At 34.2% G+C, this 20,366-nt stretch overlaps 1 protein-coding gene across 1 annotated transcript in view; it reads left to right on the top strand.

Annotated features, from left to right (window-relative positions):
• The window catches only part of BTBD8 (BTB domain containing 8), a 93,834-nt gene extending 74,504 nt beyond the window's left edge, over window positions 1-19,330 (top strand). Inside the window, exons 10-18 of the mRNA XM_008697717.2 lie at window positions 3,204-3,386; window positions 4,082-4,219; window positions 5,326-5,455; window positions 7,884-7,945; window positions 11,778-12,486; window positions 12,738-12,822; window positions 13,232-13,371; window positions 14,861-17,188; window positions 18,463-19,330. Of these exons, the coding sequence (XP_008695939.2) occupies window positions 3,204-3,386; window positions 4,082-4,219; window positions 5,326-5,455; window positions 7,884-7,945; window positions 11,778-12,486; window positions 12,738-12,822; window positions 13,232-13,371; window positions 14,861-17,188; window positions 18,463-18,932 (4,245 nt within the window). The 3' untranslated portion in view covers window positions 18,933-19,330. The remainder of the gene's footprint in view (window positions 1-3,203; window positions 3,387-4,081; window positions 4,220-5,325; window positions 5,456-7,883; window positions 7,946-11,777; window positions 12,487-12,737; window positions 12,823-13,231; window positions 13,372-14,860; window positions 17,189-18,462) is intronic.
• The last annotated feature ends 1,036 nt before the right edge of the window (window positions 19,331-20,366 follow it).

The raw sequence follows: 20,366 nt of genomic DNA, 5'->3' as shown, positions 1-20,366 counted from the left end.
AGTGTGTGAACTCCAGCCATTGCTGCAAGATCCAGCTGCATTTGCGTGCAATCCGACAGCACTTTCCCTCAGCCACATCACACTTATTTCTCATTTTCTGGTCTAAGGCTTCACTGTCACTCTACACAGGGTACCTACAGCTCAGTAATTCTGACACCTATGCAAACCTGGAAATACAAGGAAGTTAACAACCCAGGGGATAAGCCTTGATTAATGGGAGATGGGAGCCAGTGGTTAAATGTTTCCCTGTTTTGTCCCTAGGGCAGAATAAATCAAAGTGCATTCTCTGGCTCTTCAGAGGGTCCCCAGCAAGATTGAGCCTCGTTGCCTATAAAGTGTATGCTTTATCAGTGCTTGTCAAACTTTAGTATATATGCAAAACACTTCAGGATCTTGATTACATGTAGGTTCTAATTCAGTAAGTCAGAGGTGGAAGCTGAGATTCTGTGTTTCTAATAAGCTCCAGGTGTTGCAGATGGTGTGGCTCACACTGAGTAGTAAGGACCTGGAAACCCTACCCTTCCATTGACTTTCCCTCCTTCCCTGTTTCACTCCCCTAATGCCTCAGATTCTCTTGGGATCACTTAAAAATAAACTATGCATACAAGCCTGTTTCTCAGGCTCAGGGTTTAGGCAGAACCCAGGCTAAGACAAGTAGTAATCACCCAGTAATTCTGTTTCTAGGAATTTATCCTGTAGAAATGTTCCCATTTGTATGAAATAATTTTATTTACAAGATCTTTCATTACAACATTGTAATAGCAGAAAATCAGAAACAATGTAAATATAAATGGAGGGTTGGTTGAATGACTTAACCATATGGTGGGCTATTACGTGCCTGTTAAAACAATAACAAGGCTCTTTATATTCAGATAAAAAATATTTAAGATGAACACTAAGTATAAAGGGGAAGTATAGAATATCATTTATATTAATGCTTCCATTTGAGAAAAATAAAGGCAATATTACATATATTTATTGTGTGCGTATTATGAAATAACTCTGGAAAGATACAGAAAATAAATAATATTGATTGGGAGGTGGGAAAATGGGTGGCTTGGGGACAGGAAGGGAAGGGGACTTTTCTTAGTACTGCCCTTTATATATTGAAGTTTGGAGCATATGTTAACTACTGGATTAAAATTTTATGTGTTTGGTCTAGAAATGTATGACATTTTCTTCCTTCTTTGAACCTCAACCTTCTTTGAACTCTAACACTTAATGTTATGTATTCAGGTCAATATTGGAATAAGATCACATACCACCTATGTTATCATTTATGTCCATATTTAGTTTTCCAACAGGTTCCAACATAAATTATTACTCTACTTTATATCTGTATTTTTTAAAAAAATTATTGTCATAGCAGATAACATTATGTGTGTAGTAAGCACTTTGTAGATATCTGCCAAGTTTATTTGAATACCCTACATTTGGCTTCACCACCAGAACAATCCCTACAGTAGAGCAAATTGGGCTTATTGCCTAAAATCACAGTTACTCAGAATGTCACCAGAGGAGGAAAGGATGATGGTACCAAAAAAAAAAAAATTATAGCAATGTATGATATTTTTACTCTAACAAAACAAGGGAAATATATAATACATTTTAAAAGAATTCTTGGTAAGTGGGTAAAATGTTAAAAGTTTTGTTGTTCAAGGATTAAACTTAATTTAGCTTAGGAATTCACATATAGACTCTCACCCTCTGATGATGCTAAGAAATGAACAAATGTTTGCGGGTCTACTATGACCCAGTTCTGAACTAGGCCCTGAGGAAATAATAGTGAGCCAAAACAGACATGGTTTCATGCTCAGTAAACATACAGCCTAGTGATAGAGACACGTGTTAATCAAGTAGTTGTGTTCATGATCGAATAATTACAAATGAATCAAGTAATGTAAAGAAAAGATACAGGTTCTCTGATGGCATGTATAAAAGGAATCTGATGTAGGGCTAGACATCAGGGAAGATAGTTTGAGTTGAGATCTGAAACATACAAAAGGTGTGCAGAGTTTACATCCAGCAGCCTATATTAAGGATTTCAGTCTGTTACTTCCAGATGTGTCAGTTATCTATTGCTCTGTAACAGACTACCCCAAAACTAAGTGACTTAAAACTATAATTTATAATTTCTCATAATTTTGTGGGTTGCCTGGGTGATGCTTCTACTGATTCTTCCTGAGTTCTGTCCTACAGCTGCTTTCAGCTGATGGCTAAGTTGGAGCTCGGGTTCCCACTCTATGTGGTCTTTCTTACCCAGCTTCTTCATGGCTTTGTGGTCCCAGAATTGCAAGAGCACAAAGACAGAAGCTGCAGAACTTCTTGAGACCTTGGCTCTGGAACTTGCACAGTACCACTATTTCTGTAAGCAAGTGAAAAGGCCAGTCTAGATTTAAGGGATGAGTAAATGAATTCCACCTCTCGATGGATGGAGCTACAAAGAATTTGTGGCCATGTTTTTCAATCTACTACAATCAATTGGGTAACTATTTACTCATTAAACATTTATTTACTAAGCATTGGTTCAAGAACTAGAAATCAAATATGAGTAAGATACAGTAATGTATATGGGGTCATTTTTTCCTTTTCCTTGGAGCACATGGTATTTGTAAATTTTCATTCTACCTTCCATAGAGATCAGTGTTCATGAATATTTTTTCCTATGGTATAAAAATGAATCATCATTAAATGAATAAAATATAAAAAGAGTCTTACCTAATTAGAGAGGAGGAAGAAAATCACAGAAGACTATAAGTAATTTTTAACCTTTCTGAATTTGTAATAAAGTACATGTATTTTATAGTCAGAAAAGAATTAAGGTTATGTCAGCATAACCATACAGTTATGAATGATGTATATAAACACAAAAACTAAATCAGTAGTGAAAATCTCAGGTCAAGGTTTTCTTTGTGGTTATATTATACCTCTGCTCTCAAGTTTGTTTTAGCTATCTTTTAGAGGTGGTTTGTTCCCAGCTCAAGGTTTGCCCTTTTGGATAATTCTTAATGAATGAATAAATAAGTATTATAAGTAATGACAAAGACAGCTACCTGGAATTTTAGAGTGTGTGTGTGTGTGTGTGTGTGTGTGTGTGTGTGCAGGAAAGATCATAAGAAAACAAATGTATTTTATTTGCTTAGAAAGTTATATTATGAATAGTAATCTAACTTTTTTTCCCAATTTTTTTTTTAAATTATAAGAATGATAAGAATGCTGCTTTTCTTCTGATGGAAAGTGACAGGCTAATTATCAGTTTACCCAGAGTGAAGTGGACAGAAGTAGCACTGACTATGGCATCTCAGCTGCAAGAGGAATGTATTGCATTTATTATAGAAAACTTCTCCAAGATCATTCAAAGTGAAAATTTTGCTCTTCTCTTACAGGTACTATGTCTAAAATTATATCCTATATTTAGCCCCATCTTTGTGTTCTAATCATTATGTAAGAGTTTTTATACGCAGGTTGCCTTTGATTAAATTAGTGTGACTTAAATAAATTCCATAGCAGATGGCATGCTTGCATAGGATTTAGAGCAGTGATGGACAGGATTTTTGGCTCACAAGATAATGAAGGCAGGAGGGGACAGGTTTGAGTGCACTGGCAAGGCATAATGTAACTCTGGCCAACAGTAGCCCTCAATCAGCATAAGCCATATTTTAGAAACCAGTCATAAAGATACTCTTTTGTCAGTAATACAGTAATGGTCCATGCAAAATTCTCAGTCTTATTGGGGACCCACTTGTTCTAAATTTAGTTATTGAATAAAGAACTTTGATTATTTATTTCTAGTTCTGCTCTTAGAACTATTTTGGCTTCTAGGAACAGTGTGTGTGTGTGTGTGTGTGTGTGTGTGTGTGGTGTGTGCAGATATTTTTTAAAAAGGAAACGGATTTTTATGATAATGGTTGTTATAATTATGTAATTATAATAATTACTATATTATTAACAGAGGAAATAAGATTTCTGGTTGACTTTATATGGCCAGTTATGATGAATGGTCTGTTATTAAGCCAGAGTTTCACATTTCTTACACATTTTACGTGTATTCCTATTAAATATAAATTTCTATGTTTTGTAGTCACAAGCAATGAGCAGCACAGCTGATCTATTGGACAAAATTTTAAAAGCAATTGAAGAAAACATTACCACTGAAAATAGCTGTTCTCTTTTTATGGCTCTGGACATGTTACTGAACTCTGACAGTACAAAGGAAATGGTATTTAAAGTGATGAAATTCATTTAAATGATATAATATTTGAATTGTTTTAAGATTTTAAAATATATGCACAGGGGCGCCTGGGTGGCACAGCGGTTGGGCGTCTGCCTTCGGCTCAGGGCATGATCCCGGCATTATGGGATCGAGCCCCACATCAGGCTCCTCCGCTGTGAGCCTGCTTCTTCCTCTCCCACTCCCCCTGCTTGTGTTCCCTCTGTCGCTGGCTGTCTCTATCTCTGTTGAATAAATAAATAAAATCTTTAAAAAAAAATTAAAATATATGCACATTTTAAATGTTGCATGGTTCATTAAAGCTAGGTGATGGGGGGTTGGTTATAGTCCCTACTTTTGTGTCTGTTTGGAATTTTTCACAAAATAAAAATGTTTAAATTTCATTTACCTCTAAATAGACTTATTGTAGAAGTTCAGAATTTGGCAGTTTGACTCATTCATTCTAAACATAGTTTAGTACTTAACAATATTAATTGGTACAGCGTAACTCTAGTATTTCTCCCCTGTCACTATATTAAATTTCCTAAATATAAAACTTACAGAAAATTTTAAATAATTTTTTAGAATTCTTAATGATCAGTGTTTTATATTTTTATAATATATTCTTAATTCCTTTTTGTCTCCAAAAAAATCATATTTAAAATTGGATTGAGTAGGAAAAAGCAAAATTAAAATATTACTTATTTTTAAATGCATTTAATCAATGTTAGTAAGCTATTGGAAATTACTGACATTTTTTATTTGTTCAACAAGAATGATAAAAAATTTCATCATATTTATTACTATTACATAGAGTATTTGACCTTGTAATGTCATAGTTGATTTGAAAAGGCTTGTAGAACATATTCATGTAGAGGCCCTTGGTGATTTAAAATAATGTTTGGTTGAAAGGATAAGGTTTAGCTTCATGTTCATTATAAAATTCTGTTTTTGAAGAGTAAGCCTTCATAAATAACATGTACCCGACGATTTTAAAAATCTAAGTGATGACATCATTGATCTAGCTTAGGAGTAAGTAGATTCGGAAAGGAATAATGACTGGTTGCTATGACAATGTGGCTCTCACCAGCTGCTGATTTGTTGCTTGAACACAGGGTTTTACGTGCAAGATCCAGGCTCTGCGTGATAAGCTGTGGATCTTCCTGGTTCAGTCTTTCTATGCTGTTCGTCACACAGAAAGCTGGAAGCTGATGAGCACAGATGATCAACAGAAAATCCAAGCAGGTATGTTAGCCTTGAGATTTTTTATTCTTATGATCTCTGTGACAAGAGGTGTTTTGAGGGGATGCTAATAAGTGGTAGGAATAACATTATTTGCTTCTGTTCAATAATAGCTTGCTGATTGAAACTGGTGATAGTATGTTTAGGCAGTTTTAATAAATCATGCTTTGTTGTTCTTGGAAAATGACTCATTTCCTTTATACGTGTATTTATCAGTTTTTAATCCTACTCTATATTAGCAGCAGTGTTCCAGCCAAATTTGCTTAAAAGCGTTCTTATAAAGAGATTAGAAGTATCGGAAAATGTAAGCCACATAGAACATATTACCAAACATACTTTCTCTTCCTTTTTACATATATTTTGCCATAAAGCTTTTCCATCTTTGGTATAATATATCATTTCTTGTGGTTTTGTTTAAACTAGATGGCTTTATTTCACAACTGATTGGTTCAGTGATACGGTGTGTGCTATTGCGGAGTGCCCCTCGGGAGCCGCACGGTGGTCTCTGACATTTAATAGGTACCATTTGAAACGATAGCATTAAACAAAAGATGTCTATTGCTCAGAATGTACGTTTGTTTCAAAAATATTAAGATAAAAATTTTGAGGGTGTGGAACTAAAAATGGCTTCATGACTATTTTTGGGTTAAAGCAGGTACCTTAGAAAAAATATTTGCAGATTGAGCAAGTATACTTTTAAAAACATTTTTAGAGACTGTATTTTAGGAAGTGAACATTTTTGTACTATAAAACACAAAACCAAATGTGATATATTCTTGATAGTACATAGATATGTTAAATTCTTTAATGGAATAGGCAGAATATGATTTGCTCTGTCTTGCATTATAAGCATAACATGAAAGCGTAGCTAGATGTGAACTGAAGAGCACTTTTCAAAGAAATTCCAACAAAATAGTAAAAGAACAAAATCATGAAACAATGAAAATCTCAAGGTCTTCGGGAATTTGAGGTTTTTTTCCTTGTGACTATTTCTGTACTGATTTTTAGATGGCAGTTAATTTTTACTACAAAATCTATTCAGTGTGAAGAAATAAGATCGGCATTGCATGAGTAGGTGTCATTCAACTCTCTTCTGATTGGTAGTAAACTTTGTTTTTCTTCATTTTACAGGATTTCATAGTTAATTGTGCCTTAAACGGTATTCTTTATCTTAATTCTATAAAGTGCTAATTAAAAATACATACAAATACATATATATATGCACATATGTAAAACAAAATGTTATTGATAATTGTACTAATTGTCAAAAAGAACTTTTCAATCCTATCAGTCTAATAATATTTTTTTAATCTTTAGTATGTTGATTTATAATGAGTCCTGACTTATGGATAGTTACTGCATTGGGAAACCCCAGATAAAAGACTGATTGTAGATTGTCTTTGTTATAGCATTTCTTTAATTCTAATTGAGTTACTGACCTTTGGGAGAAATCTTACATTAACTTCTTTTTGTGTAGAATTGTGCAAAGTCATTTGCTTACTATAAATCAGTCCCTATAATGCCATTTCTAGGATCCTGCTTTGTCTTATAGCACAGATCCTATAGAACACAAGTAGTAGAAGATGCAATGGGAGTGTTACATATAATTAATACATTTTTCATCAGCTGTTTTAATAAATATCAAATAATTTTTGGAGTTTATATTTCTTCAAACTATGTTTTAAATAGTTTGAAATTTAACCTTCAAAAGAAAGAAATACATTAGCTGAACTATATTTATAGCTCTTGTCCCATTATTCCTATGTATTTTCCTGACGTCATTCAAATCCTTACTTGAAGAGCATAAAAACATGAGTTCTCCAATAATTCCCACATAAACTTAATCTAGAAAGTGAATTCTTATGTAATTCTAAAAAGAATGTGAGTTTGAGGATTGTTTCTTATTTTCAACAGAACCTTATTTTTTTCTCTTTTCTTTCCTTCTTCCTCATGATATCTCTGCAAAACCAGGAAATATTTGTAGTGAATTTCAACAGAGTATTTTTACATTTTTTAGATAGACACTTTCTCAAATTTAATGGTTTATAAAATATTATGTTTGCCACAACCCATAATTTTTTGAAATTTGGAAAACTAAATGAAACCAGTTATCTCTAAAATTTCACAGCTTGAGAAAATTTCTGGGTTTTTTGTAAATGTATGAATCTTCTCATGAGATTTTTATGTTTCTTATTTATTAATTTTAATAACGTTAAATCCATAGAGACCAGAAAATAGGAATGAAAACGGGGTTCTTTAAAAAAAAGTTCTAAAATATAATATGGAATTATTTGTGTGTACTAGATTGCTTTTAGCCTTTTTTAAGTTACTTCCATTAAAACATAACCTTTTTCTGCTAGCATACTGTTTTCCCTCTACTTTTATGGTAATGATAGTGTTTCCTATAAAAATAAATTGTTTCTTTCTACAGCTGCATTTGACAAAGGTGATGATCGAAGACTTGGCAAAAAGCCTGTATTCAGTAGTTCTCAGGTAAAAACTTTTAAAATTTGGAGGTCCAAATGAAAAAAATGCTTAATAATTTAAATTTTATTATTTTGCATTTCAGTGATTATTTAAATGTATTCTTTGATTAAGTAAAGCTGTTTCTTAATGAAAATAGTATTGAGTCTTTAATCAAGCAAATATTCTATAAATTTTTAAATAATGTGAATTTTTAATATACAGCTGGCATAGGAAGTGAAATATTCTGCCTTTTTTATTTCCTTGAAAACCTTTTTGGCAACTAATATATTGGAGCTATTCCAACATGATCTGTTGAAGTTGTCTAAAATTCTAGACCTAATTCAATGTCTTATTTTCTAATTAACCTACTTCTTAAAGAAGATTTTAGTTGTCCCAGTTTTCTCTATACTAAGATGTTTGATTCATGTAATACATTTTTGGTGTGAAAGAGGCAATCAGTACCAAGAGTATAGTTAGTTGTGTTTTACTTTAAAAGTTACTTGCTGTATTTATATGAGGTATCTAAAGTAATCAAACTCTTAGAAAAACAGGAAGGAGAATAGCAGTTGCCAGGGCCAGAGGTATAAGGAAAAGGGCAATTTTTCAGTGGGTATCAAATTTCAGTTTTACAAGATGAGAAAGTTCTAGAGATTTGTTGCACAAGGTCTGTATAGTTAACATTACTGTACTTCCCACTTAAAAATGGTTAAGATGGTAAATTTTGTCTTTTTTTTTTTTAGCCCTTCCCACATACAGATGACTTGGTGTATTTGTTATAATGTGAAACATTTTTCTTCCCCTAAACTTGGAACACTGCTAGACTCCCCATTGACCATTCCTAGGTATAGTGTAGAGTTCCACAGAACGTACTCTAGAAAGTGGTACCTTAGGACATTTTTCTCTATGTACTAGTTTCCTGTTACCCCAGTGGGTTTTTTTTTAGCTCCCCCCCCCCCATTATCCTATCTGCCTTTCTCTTTGCTGTTCTACTCTCTGTTATCAACCAGGCTTTTCCTCTTCCCTTACCTTACAGCAAAAGAGATCAAAGTCTCATTGTTCTTCCTTACCTTCCTGATATTCAGGTTGCTGGAGGGTTTATACTGTTAACCACAGTGGGAAGAAAATAGGCTCATATTGTTTCCCTCAGAAGGGCAGTTTAGTAAAATGGGTGCTGGACATGGAATAATAAGAATTAAAATCTTGACTTCACTTTTTTTTTTTTTTATCCTTACCTAGATTTTTATTGGTTCTGTGAGCGAGTGAAATGGAAAATGTGTGGCCTCCATGAGGGCAGGAGGCTGAGCACAGGGTACAGGTTTCCTGGAGTCTTTTAGCTTCATTCTTTATCTACCTCAGGTGTTTTTGCCTGCTCCTAGGTGAGGGCAGGAAAGTGTGTGTGTGTGTGTGTGTGTGTGTGTGTGTGTGTGAGGGAAGGATGGGTGGAGGAGCAAGGCTCTCCAGCCAAGCGCAAGAAAAGCAACACTGCCGCCTGGCACAGTTGCTGGGACAGTGCAGCCTTGACTTCACATCCTTATCTCTGCCATGTGTGAGCTTGCTTGTCTGTAAAATGGACTAATAAAACCTAGCAGAATTGTTGTGAAAATTAAGTGAAATAATTTATGTGCAATTATTTAGTATGTAGTAAGTGCTCGATAAGTGTAGAATGAATAAATGTGTTTTACAAGAAGAGATGAGATCTTCTGAACGTGGGAGAAAGTTAATGAGATGAGACAGAGAGAAAGGTTTAAGAAGAGTGCTGGTACCGCATTACTTAAGGTAATGATGTCTAGGACTTGTTTCCAAAATGAAATGGTAGTTATATATGAAACAAAATTGGCCGAGAGCTGATCACTGTTAAAGCTGGATAATAGGTACATGGGGGTTCATTATACTCTTCTATCTTCTTTAGATTATGTGTAAATTTTACTACAATAAAAAGTTAAACAAAAGGAATAGTACTGAAACCAAAGGGTGTCTAAGGGGAATTCTCTAGAGGGTTGACCTCTTTTTCTCATTTTTCTCAATAGCATGTGGTCTCTTTTTTGTCAGTAGCATGCATCTTCCCACCTGGCCATTTGTATATAAGAAATATATGTAAACTTTGCAGATGTAAGTTAGAAAATGCCTAGATATGTGTATACATTGAATCCTCATCATGCTATATTATGTTAATATAAAGTTTCTAAAGGAATATGGTTACCTATGGTACCCCACATACTACATAGATCTCACCCATAGCATGATGCTTTAAAATAGATAAGATTCAAGGATATGAAGTTAAATAGGATCAGTTTTAAGGGTGAGAAGTAGTCTAAAATCAAAAGTCTATCTGATTTTAGGTATTAAAAATAGAGAAAGGTTATTTTTTGAGCTACGATTTGATCAAGAAAACAAAAAATGAGGACCAAACCTATTTGAACTTTATAAATATTACATAGAATCCTGGAGCACTGCATGAGTAGGACCAGTCTCCACCCTCTAGAAATACATACTCTGAAGCCCAGAGATGTTAATGACTTCTTAAATATCCTAAGTCAATTAGAGATAAAGCTATGACAAGAACCCAGTGATTCTTTTATTAGGACTACACCTAGGTTTTCCCTAAACTTATTTATTACTGTGTGTGTGTGTGTGTGTGTGTGTGTGTGTGTGTGTGTGTATTCACACCCCCATGTATGTTTTCTTTATCTTAGACAAATTTTTAATATAAATGGAAGGTTTCTATATTCAGAAATATTAGCCCTTGAACTGTGTATCAATACATGCTCAGGTTTGACAACATGCGTCACATTTTTTTGAGTACCCAGTATGTTGTGGGCGCAGTGCCATGGGATACAAAGATGAAGACAGCACAGGCTCTTCCTCAGGCCTCTGCAGTTTCATACAGCTTTGCGAAGGGAGGGCGTATTTCATAAAGAGTGGCAATATAGTCTTAAAATTTTATTCTGCACTTCCTACCACTTTTTAAAGTGGTGTTGTTCCCTTCCATAGCAAGGTTAGTTCTAACCAAAATGATACAGGAGCATTGTCTTCAGTGTTTTAAGTGTCCTTCTCTTTTCCTCTTGTTACCTACTTCACCTGTTTTTAGGACACCTTTTCCTCCACTTTCTCCATATAGCCAGTGTGTATTACTATTTTGTTTCTTCCAAAAGCCAAACTTTTCAGATGTACTGTTTCGTTTCCCAGGGGCTTGCAGCCCCCAGTCCCCACCCCCAAGGATTAAATCTTTAAGTGATAAAATTTCTGGCATTTGGAATAGGATTGAAGAGACAGTTTTTGGTGAAAATCTTTATAATGTCCCTCAAATTATACCGTATAGATGACTGCCTGCTTAAAGCAGTAAATCATGAACTCAAGTCCTACTTCCATCCTTAAAGCATGTGACCTTGGTAAATCACATACCAGCTTTAATCCCCAGTTTCCTGTTTACGAAATAGAGGTAGCAACAGGAGCTCTCTCATAGGAGTGTTGTGAGTATTAAGTGAGATGACGTATGAAAAGGGTTTTATAGCACAGAACCTGGGAGTGGGCCCTCAAAAAACATTGGATATTGTTATCATTGACCCAAGGCATCCTGACACCTTTAGGTGCCAATCTCTACCATAACTTCACAAAGCTAAATAGCATGCCTTTTTAAAATAGCATTGCCTTTTAATTTTTTATGCTGTATTTCAGATTCAATTAAGGTAATGTGACCAAAGATACATTCAAATGATCAAAGATGGTTCAAATTTTGAGTGGCCATATATCATAATGTGATCTTTACTTTCTCCTCTTTGAAAAGCTGGCTTATTGAAACAATGTACTATAAGTCAAAGACTTCAGTCAAGTTATAAAGAATTTTTTTTCTTCTTTGTAGCAAAGGAGACAAGTTTCTGACTCTGGTGTTATAAAAAACGAATCTTGGAGAGGAAATACCAAGAAGGCTTGTTGGAATTACCCCTCTACGAAGGAGAAGATGAAATCTGATGGGTTAGGAGCATCTGGACGTTCATCAAGTACTAATAGAAGTACTGTAAATAAAACTTTGAAACAGGATGATTTAAAGGAAAAGGGTGGTACAAAAACAGCATCTAAGGTTACGAAAGAACTTAAAACTGGGGGCAAGAATGTTTCTGGAAAGGCCAAAGCTATAATAAAGCCCCAAACGGAAAACAGTGATAATGCTAAGTCAGCAAACACGTCGCCTAGACAAGCTGTGGAAAGATCAGCAGCAGCGTCAGCAAATGGGCAGAAAAATTCATTAAATGAAAAAGGAGTGAGAAATCAGGAAGGGCACATTACAGGTGCCAGACCCAAGGTACTCACTGGCAACTTAAATGTGCAAACCAAAGCAAAGCCTTTGAAGAAAGTGACAGGAAGAGATTCTCCATGCCTCAGCATTGCAGGGCTTTCCAGCAGATCGACCAATTCAAGTATGGAATTACTGATTTCCACTGAATGTCTGGATGAACCAAAAGAAAATGGATCAGTAGGAGAAGAGAGGCCTTCTGGTGATAAACTGTCCTTTTGTGAATCTCCAGGACAGACAGTGAAAAACAGTGTGGAAAGTATCAAAACTACTGTAGGTGGGTTTTAGTACCGTCACTTTTAATAGCTCCTGACAGTTGCTAGGAAAAAATGATTCTGTTTTTGGATGTTTATTTAGTTTCAAATGCCAAAAGGCACTTATTTACATGTGTTCATGCAAACTGAGAGAAAACATACTTCTTCCCACATTAACGTTTATTTTTGAATATAGTGTCTGGCCAGTGAATTTATGCATGACTTTTACATATTCAGTGTTCTGTTTCATGACTGACTTTTTCTTAATTTACAGCAGTAAAATCTCGACCTGTTTCAAAAGTTACCAATGGAACTTCAAATAAAAAAGGCACTCAAGAAGAAACTAATATAAATAACAGGTAAGTCTTCATTCATTATTTTACCTATATATATTTTACCTAGCTTTCTCTGAAAGTTAATTATATGCTAACTTCTAGCTAAATGTTTTAAAAATATCTTTTCTTCTTTGTTAAAAAATGTATTTATTTACACAATATTTTAAAACTTTATTAAAAGAAGAAGTCCATGAAAAATGCTTATTGATACAAAATGATAGATTCTACTTGTGGCACTTGATTATGTATTGCTTTGTCATACTTGACTGGCAGGTTTATAAACTTAAAGACCTATGAACATAAGGTTTTTCTATTTTTAGAAAAAAAGATATTTTTTAATTTCTTTGAGAAAGACTATATTTCATATATAGCCTTTTAAAAGTTCACGTGTTGCTCTCTGAGTGCAGTACTGAATGCAAATCATTTTTCTTAGTGTGCTAAAGAAGGTCACTAGCAAAGGATACAGTGATCCAGTACCACAGGCAATTTTAAAGAAAAAAGGAAATGGCAGTGGATATGCTACAGCTCAACAGAGGGCAAAAAATGCCTCATCAGGTCTTGTTAAGACCCAAGGTAAAGCTGGTATAGTCCTGGGAGTTACTTATGTGTTTAAACTGAGTAAGCAGAACTCTGATTGGGAACTTTAGCAACAAATAAGAATATAACATGGTTTCACTCATTTTACATGTGTGTCATACTATAGAGATGAGACTTTATGCTTTTACTTTTAGATAAGTATTTTTTTAAAAGATTTATTTATTTGAGAGAGTGCGGGCCTGCACGCAGGGGGAGGGTCAGAGGAAGAGTCCCAAGCAGGCTGTGGAGGGCAGAGCTGGGGAGGAGGCAGGCGGATGGATCTCAGGACCCTGAGATCATGACCTGAGTCTAAGCCGAAACCAAGAGTGAAACCCAGGCGCCCCTAGATAAGTATTTTGGTATTTCAGGATGTGGGTTTGGTTTTTATTGTCTTTTATGAGAAATAATTTAGGGAGTCACTAATTTACCTGTATTTTTGGTCCTTTTATATATTATGCCCAGATTTCTTGAGTTTCATTGGTAACTATAGGAATTCCATGTGCAAAACCAGCACTAATTAATATTAGAGCCCTTTAAAAAGTAATGGTACAGTCTCGAGAGCTGGGATATAGAGGAAAGAAGAATTTTCCCTCTGTGCTGTGCCTGTTGTTTTGCCATGTTCTAAGAAAGAAAAGCGTACTGATCAGATTGCATAATTTGTTGACATAATAACTGATTTTAAAATTAATTTGCATTATGCATTAAGCATTCATGTGGGTAAGAGCAGTTTGTAAAAACCTAAAAACAATTTTGAGTTAGATAATGAATTAATACTGAAAGTAATTTTTAAAATAAGCCAGAGAAAAATTATTCGTGTTCTAGTAATAACTAAAAACTAAACATTTAAAAAGATTTGGCAATTCTGTTTGATAGTTTTAATTATCATCTCTAGGACTTAGCCAGTGTAAACAAATAGATTCTCAAAATTAATCCTTGCTCTCCAATTACCAGTTTTAGTTTCCACTGCACATCTAAGTTATTAACCCAAATGATCTACAATAATAATGATCTTGTCATGAGAAGTAAATTAGTTTTGTTCATGTTTGACAGAAAAAACTGCAGTAATTTCAACATTTCTGTTTTATATTTAGCTTGATTCTCCTTTCAGCTATGTGGAACAGTCTTTTTTTTCCCCAAAAATTTCAAAGGGAAGACCCCTCCTGCTCTTTTGATATAAGAAAATAAGATTTTTCCAGCCTCATATATTTAAGCAAATCCAATTCTGGCATAAGGATCAAAACTCTTGAGGAAGAAAGATCCTATTTAAATAATTTTACTAAGATGCTGGAATAGTCCCCCTATATTTATAATAAAAAGTTTTTTTTTTATTTTATCATGTTACTAACGCCTAATCTTTTATTGTCCATTGTCATAGATATGTCATTTCATTGTTTATTTTGTTTCTTCTAAAATAATTTAAAAACAAATATTGCATTTCATTCACAAATTGGAAAGTACATTATATTTTTAAATTTTCTTTTCTTAGGATCCCAAGGAGAGTCACCAAGTTCAGTAAAATCTTCAGTCTCTTCAAGGCAGTCTGATGAAAATGTGACAAAATTGGACCACAGTACAACTACAGATAAACAAACACCTAAGAAAAAAATTGTCAAGCAAGGACACACACCTTTGCCTAAGGTTAATGCAAAAATAGTGGCAATGCCTAAAAACTTAAATCAGTCTAAGAAAAGTGAACCTTTGAGTAATAAAGATTCAAAACAAAAAACGCTTCCAGGACAGGTTATATCGAAAACTCAGGCTTCTTCTCAAAGACCTTTAAAAAGTGAAACATGTGTTGTCCAAAAAAGTATGCTTCATCATGTACATGATAATAATAACAAGGATGATATTTCTGAACAGAAGCGTCCTGAACCTCTAATTAATCTCACATCAGAAATCAGTGGTAGAGAAGCATTCCAGTGGTCATGCAAACCTGACCCCCAAAAGCCATTAAACAATCAAGGGAAAGAAAAATTAGTATTAGAATGCCAAAGTATTTCAAATCTGGATAAAGCAATAAAACAGGAACCGGAATCAAAACGGATTTGTTCAGATAAAAGCGAAACAAAATTTTCCAGCAAAGAATCAGATCATCACAGCACAGCTAAAATACACTGTCTTTCTGATGGGAGTGATAATGCAGATCCAAAATGTTATAGCACCACTGTCCTAAAATCCATGATTTCAAATCCCAGTGAAAACTCCTTGAACTCTAATCCTGTTTGTGATGTAGACTCAGCAAATGCAGAGCAAATCCATTCAGTATCAGATAAGGAAAAGCAAGGAGGGAAACAAGATATAAATAAAAAATTAAACATTAAATGTGTCAAAGATGTTTTACCATGTGTTCCTGAAAGGACAAATGGTACCTTAAATTCTGTCCAAGATGACAGAAAATCTAAAATTCATGTAGAAGAACAGAAAATTCATAGTCACTTGTCTGATGACTCTATGAGTGAAATCAAGCATGCTACAGCAGACTCAGATACTTCCTCCAAGTGTGTTTTGGAACAAATATCAGGAAAAAATTCTCCTAAAGATATGGAAACAACAGAAACTCCAGAGAACCATGAAACTCCAGAAGTTCCATTTATGAGCCACTGGAATTTGAGTACCAGTGGTCTGCATCAGAGAGAGAGTCCTGAATCGGATACTGGCAGTGCTACCACATCCTCTGATGACATAAAGCCCAGATCTGAAGACTATGATGCTGGAGGGTCTCAGGATGATGATGGGTCAAATGACAGAGGTATTTCTAAATGTGGCACTATGCTATGCCATGATTTTCTTGGAAGAAGTAGCAGTGATACCAGTACTCCTGAAGAATTAAAAATATATGATAGTAACTTAAGAATTGAAGTGAAAATGAAAAAGCAAAGTAGTAATGATCTTTTCCAAGTTAACTCAACAAGTGATGATGAGATTCCTAGGAAACGACCAGAAATTTGGCCTCGATCTACAGTAGTCCACCCTAGAGAAAAAGAAAATATTCTACGAGGCAGTGTCCAGTTTGCTCAAGAAGTAGATCAAGTTTCTTCCTCAGCAGATGAAACAGAAGATGAAAGATCTGAAGCTGAAAATGTTGGAGAAAATTTCTGTACATCTAACTCAGCTCCTCAGCAGTTTCAGGGAATAATTAATTTGGCTTTTGAAGATGCAGCAGAAAATGAAAGTCACCAGTTTACTGCAACTAAAAATTTTAAAAGATCAGTCTTACTTTCAGTAGATGAATGTGAAGAACTAGGATCTGATGAAGGGGAAGCCCATACTCCTTTTCAGCCTTCCGTAGATTCTCTTTCACCTTCTGATGTTTTTGATGGCATTTCTCATGAACATCATGGAAGGACCTGCTATTCCAGGTACACACAAGGAAGTGAAGGTAGTAATTTAGAATGTAAAAAAAATAAAGGCAATAGTGTATATAAAAACGAAAGCTCTCTCTTGGGTCCCAGTAGCACTGACTCCTCAAGAAAAGATAAACATTTGAGTGCTTCAGCCACAGGAAAAAAGTTCACAGTAGATGTCCTGTCCAAAGGAGGCAGACAGCTTCTTCCAGAAGATAAAAAAGTAAACAGTGGAAGAAATGTGGATAATGACTTTCAGCAACACAGCAAACTCTCAGATAATGATATGAAATCTCAAGAAAGACCATGTCATTTGGAGCTTCATCAAAGAGAACCCAATTCTGACATACCAAAGAATAGCTCTACGAAATTTCTGGACTCCTGTCGGAGTCAACTTCTGCCTCAGGAAGGTCAAGTGAAAGAGAACCATTCTACAGCTACCAAAAAAGCTAATATTGCTTTATCTGCAGGTAATGTACAGAAATAGAAACGCTAAATCCGTAAGAAAATGAGTTTATAGAATTTTAAAGTTGTAGATAGCCCCGAATGTTATATTTTAGTTAGAATAATTACTTAAGCAACAGATACAAATTTCAAATGAAAACTTAAATTTCTTAATAATATGAAAACTAGCTAGTTAATCTTTATTGTTCACTTAAAGTCCTAGTGCAGAGTTAAGATCTAGTAAAATTTTGGTTATTATTAGAGCTAATCTATTAAGAGATTTTACATGAAAGAATAAAGAGAAAAACTTAGTTTGCTATTATTTAGTTATTTATGTCTGATTTAACATAGAATTCTTGACTATTAGAAATTTTATTATACATTGGATATGATTTATGGACTATGCTAGTATATATCTAAGAGGGCTGTGCAATAACTATAGTAATACAACTAAAAGCACTGAACTATTTTAACTAGATTAATTATTACAATTTATATGCATTTTACAGAGATTAAGACTTTGAGGATCACTATAATTCTAAAGTTTTCATAAAAAAATAAATTTCCTAAAAGAGATTATATTTAGAAGCAGTGATAATATATGAAAAAAGCCCAGGCTTATTTCATATGTATAGATGATTTCCTGTCTAATTGTTTTGTGTGTTTGTCTTCCTTATTATAGTAATTTGAACTAATGACCCACATTTAAAATATGCAATAGTGGCTGACTGCATAGCTATTGTATATCAGAACTAAGAAAGACACTGATCAATAGCCCTTGATCAGCAAAATCACAACAGGGAGCTCTTTAAAGTTGTACTTTTTGTTTGTCCTTGCTTGCATCCTCTTTTGCATGTGCAATATACAAATAAGGCTTTAGATAAAATGTATTTATTAAACCCTTTTGGAACTGACTTCACTTAAAAGTCACCATCAAATAACCATGTCTTTTTTTCTCTTTAAGTTCATATTGTAGTGAATTAGATACATGTGCACATTCTATGTTTATGTTTAAATAATTTTTGTTGTTTTCTGTATCACAAGTTTTCAGATTCAAGTATGGAGAGTTATTGTTAGTTGCCTATGTTGATTTTGCTGCTAAACATCCTTCGGTTGTTGGTTTTTTTAATATAGAAAAAGAAATGCCTCAATAATCTTGTCAATTTTGTATAAGTGTTATTTTTTCCATTCTGTTTTTTTGGACTATAACTATTATATTGTTTTAATATTATTCTACAAAACTCTGAGGGGTACCAACATGTGCAATTTTTACATTGTGTAGTATTATGAATTATTTCAGGAGACATAGATGATTGTGACACACTGGCACAAACCTACATGTATGACCATCGGCCTTCAAAAGCCCTCTCTCCAATATATGAGATGGATGTAATAGAAGCATTTGAGCAGAAAATGGAATCAGAAACACATGTTACAGACATGGATTTTGAAGATGATCAGCACTTTGCAGAACAAGATTGGACACTATTAAAGCAACTGCTCTCTGAACAGGATTCAAACTTAAATATTACGAATTCTGTTCCTGAAGACTTAAATTTAGCACAGTATCTAATCACTCAGACACTACTTTTAGCACGAGACAGCTCAAAACCTCAGGGTAAAGCACATGTTGACACTTTGAACAGATGGAGTGAACTAACCTCTCCCCTTGATGATTCCTCAGCAAGCATCACCATGGCTAGTTTTTCCTCCGAAGATTGTTCTCCCCAAGGGGAATGGACAATTCTGGAACTGGAAACTCAGCATTAAGAGTATTAACACTTTGGAAAATTTTGAACTATGCCACCACTTTATTTTTTGATGCTTACATTGTATCCAAATAATAATTGCATTAGCCAGAGATAGACTGTCCTTAATATTGAGGGAGTCTTTCCAATTTATCGAGGTAAACATAATTTGTTTATTAATATATCATATGTAGAAAAAAGGTGTTTTCTAAAATTTTTGAGCATGTTTTATTAATTATTAGAGAAATTAGTAGACTTATAAAGAAGCCCTTCAGTTTTCCTTCCCTAACTGATTATTTGTTCACTTGTTTATAATTCAAGAATTTAAAATGTGAATGCACAAGTAGGTCAGTCCCTTTACTTTTTGCTCTGCATATGGTAACAGTAATTTAACAATAAAAACTTATTGTGCTTGTGTCATTTTATGTAGAGTTAATCAGTGAGTAACATTCAAACTCAGGTGGTTGTGATTGAGTCTGATAGCTGAATATTAGAAAAAACCTTCACTTTCCCAACAGGGCAGGTCCAGGAAATTGTGAAGTAAATGCACTTCAAATTTTCAGTCACATTGATACTGAAACAGAGAAATGGAATCTCTTGTAACTCTTTTTTGGGGTATATCCAGAGAGAGATATCTGCCCTTATTCAAAAGAAGTGAGAGAACTGTCCATTTGTTTCACCTATATATACTTTATAGTTAATCGCTCTTCATTTTCCATTCCATATTAGAGATATTTTGGAACTGTTCCAGCAATAAGCCTGCGCTAAATATCAATTTTAAAATGGGTACATGAGGCATTGAGTTACTAAGTTAAATTGTGTGTGTTTGCTTTCTCCATGTGTCTATATACTCTAGTTCCTTATTTCCTTGATCACCTTGTCTTTCAGTCTGTAATTTTGGTAACAAGGCAAGATAAAAATATTTTCTACAAAATGGTACTGGAGAGTGAACACTTGGATACCTACTTGTTATAAGTGGACACTGCTCTTAGGACGATGCAATTTAGTAGAATTAGCCTCTCTCAAAGCTATGTAACTAACACATAATTTCTCTGAAATATGTCAAAAGTAAGGAAACCTTTTGGCTTAGAATTCCTTTTCTAAGATAACAGTTTTCAACAAATTAACAATACAGCGAATCTGTATATTGAATATCCACAATCATATTAATGCACAATCATTTGTTATTCTTGTATAATAGCAAAATTATATTAACATTAGCCACTAACCTGTTATACCATAAATTTGCTATGCCTTTTTAAACTAGAAGCTCTGTAGGGGGCACTCATTCAGTCAGTCAAGAAACAGGCATTGGTTCTGCGCACTGAGTTACAAAGATAAGTAAGGTTTGATTCCTGTTTCCCACTCAAGAGTGTTCAGTTTCTAGTGAGGGGGAAAACCATGTAAAAGAAAGGTTAAAATATAGCATTGTAAGAACATTGTATTTTCAAGCCAG

Source organism: Ursus maritimus, unplaced genomic scaffold (assembly GCF_017311325.1).
Source record: "Ursus maritimus isolate PB19 unplaced genomic scaffold, ASM1731132v1 scaffold_12, whole genome shotgun sequence".
Taxonomy (NCBI): domain Eukaryota; kingdom Metazoa; phylum Chordata; class Mammalia; order Carnivora; family Ursidae; genus Ursus; species Ursus maritimus.
The sequence above is the reverse complement of the archived record's forward strand: the minus strand, read 5'-3'. Positions and strand labels throughout refer to the sequence as shown.